Source organism: Lactuca sativa, chromosome 8, assembly GCF_002870075.4.
Source record: "Lactuca sativa cultivar Salinas chromosome 8, Lsat_Salinas_v11, whole genome shotgun sequence".
NCBI classification, from domain to species: Eukaryota; Viridiplantae; Streptophyta; class Magnoliopsida; order Asterales; family Asteraceae; genus Lactuca; species Lactuca sativa.
Genome location: NC_056630.2, coordinates 229,542,614 through 229,544,754, shown reverse-complemented (window position 1 = coordinate 229,544,754; position 2,141 = coordinate 229,542,614). Strand labels below are relative to the sequence as shown.

General features: G+C 32.7%; 1 protein-coding gene across 2 annotated transcripts; it reads left to right on the top strand.

Moving 5' to 3' along the window:
* Positions 1-208: 208 nt before the first annotated feature.
* Positions 209-1,840, top strand: LOC111905644 (uncharacterized). Of its 2 annotated transcripts, none has more exons than XM_042897466.2 (4): positions 209-474; positions 638-931; positions 1,013-1,219; positions 1,310-1,840. In XM_042897466.2, the coding sequence occupies exons 1-4, from the start codon at positions 337-339 to the stop codon at positions 1,511-1,513; spliced, it is 843 nt and encodes a 280-aa protein (XP_042753400.1). In that variant the 5' UTR covers positions 209-336; the 3' UTR covers positions 1,514-1,840. The 2 variants fall into 2 exon arrangements, with proteins under 2 accessions (XP_042753400.1, XP_023757103.1); XM_023901335.3 differs by having other exon boundaries at positions 211-474; positions 593-931; positions 1,310-1,834.
* Positions 1,841-2,141: the final 301 nt, after the last annotated feature.

Sequence of the window (2,141 nt, the reverse complement as noted above, 5' to 3'; positions counted from 1 at the left end):
GTGGCCAAATTTCAAAGTGCACAAAATGCACTGTTCAAAGAACATAAGCATTAATTGAACATAAGAATATAATATAATTTGAAAACCATTATATTTAAATACTTAAAAAAAAAAAAAAAAAAAAAAAAAAAAAAAAAAAAATATATATATACAAAATTCACCTTCGCTTACTGGTTCTTACCTATATTTGCGACGTTGACTTTCTTGCCGTGGGGTGCAAGTGCTTATAATATCTCCATATGTATTAGTCAATGTTATGAGATATGTCTCATCACCAAGAATTTACTTCCGATCGAAGTCTGTTCTTTGCAAATCCAGTTTGTCCCATTAACTCAAATGGAAGAACAAAAGGTATGCGACGCCATAGAACTTCAGTCTTCACCTGCGGAGATCAACAAACAAGAGGCCGAAAAACAATACCATTTGTTGACTCTTACTCGATCCCGTATCAGAGAAGATCTAGAACAACGAAAGGTAGCCATAGAACTTAGTAGTCTTAAAAGTTTTGTGTTTTCCCATGGATCAATTGTTGCAAAAGGAAAACTCACATACACCTCTTTGTTTATTTGTTTGTAAACTTGTTAACTAACAGGCAGATGCATATCAAATAAAACGGAAATTAATGTGGTTTTTACAGCATGATCATTATATACAATGGAAGACGCGGGAAATCAAGAATCTTGAACGTTGCTTAGGTAAAGCGGAGATTCATATGCCAACGAATTTAGTCCCAAAAAGAACTGGTTTTTTTTCCTTGCCTGAAAAAGATGGTCGAACACCTGTAAGACCAGATCGAAAACGCTGCCAAAAGAGGCTGATAAAGAAAGAGAGGGTGGACTCGCATTATTTGCAACAAGTTCAGGAAGAACTTCTTTGTTCCAAGAAATCGGGTGGAATGACATCATCTGGTAGACAAGAAGTTAACGACCTGGTAAGGTTGATATATTCTTAAACATTATATCTATATACCATTTAATTTACCCTAATGATTTCTTCCATTCACCATTAAAAGATCGATAGCATGGCACAAAGGATCCAACATGGGAACAAGTGTCGGGCTGATGAAATGAGAATTTATCGTGAAATGAGAAACGTCAAGGAAACAAGAGAAATATATACTGCACCAGATCAACCCAAGCATACTCGTAATTGGTATACAAGAGAAAGAACGTCAAAGAGAGATATAGATTCCCAAAGATACATACAACACAAGATAAATGTACGCAACACTTTTTAGTTTTAATATCTTCGGTAAACTAAGTTTATCTTAGTATTAATTTAATAATGTAATTATACTTTCGTTTGTTAGATCCGATTAGACGATATTGAGGACTTGAAAATGGATATGAAGGGACGTAAAGCTAGAGTTACACGACTTAAAGCGGATATGGAACTTGTACGAAAGAGCATTAGTTGTTTACAGAAGGAGCTTGAAGATGTTAACACAAAGAGAATTAAAGCCTATCAACGTGCTTATGAACTTGTAGAGCAAAAGAAAGGATTGGTACAGTAGTACATATTTTTTGTAATCACAAACATACATATATTATTAAACTGCAAGGCTATAGCTAAAATGATTGCTTTTGCACTGAAAGGGGATGCTGATCAGCATTCGTTCTTAGGTGTTGTTTTAGCTCTATTATATCTAGTTGTGGTCATCGGTGCTCTTTTAGGCTTTTATTCTAGTGTCTGTTTTAATGTTGTTTTGTCTCTGTTTTCCTCATTAGATGTTTAGTTTTATAGGGTACAGCTTCCTGCTGGTTACTTTATTTCTTACTACTAATCATAGCTTTTCTTTGCCCTACAAAAATCGTGATACGCAAGTTTGTAACAAAAGACAACAAATCATCAAACACGCCCAAAAAAAGGGTGAATAATTTGAAACCCGACTTTATGACTTTTATATATTTTTTATATTTTTTAATTTACTTTACAAGGGGATTATCGCATTTTTGGTGCAACACTTTTACCCCCATATAGTTTAAATATATTTTCAATTTATATCCTTTTATATTTTTAAAAAATTACTTTCAATCCTAATTAATATATTATTAATATATTGATGTTTTAACTTTTTCCATACAGGTATACACATAAATGTAAATATTTTCAGTTTATATCATTCTCTATTTTAAAAGATA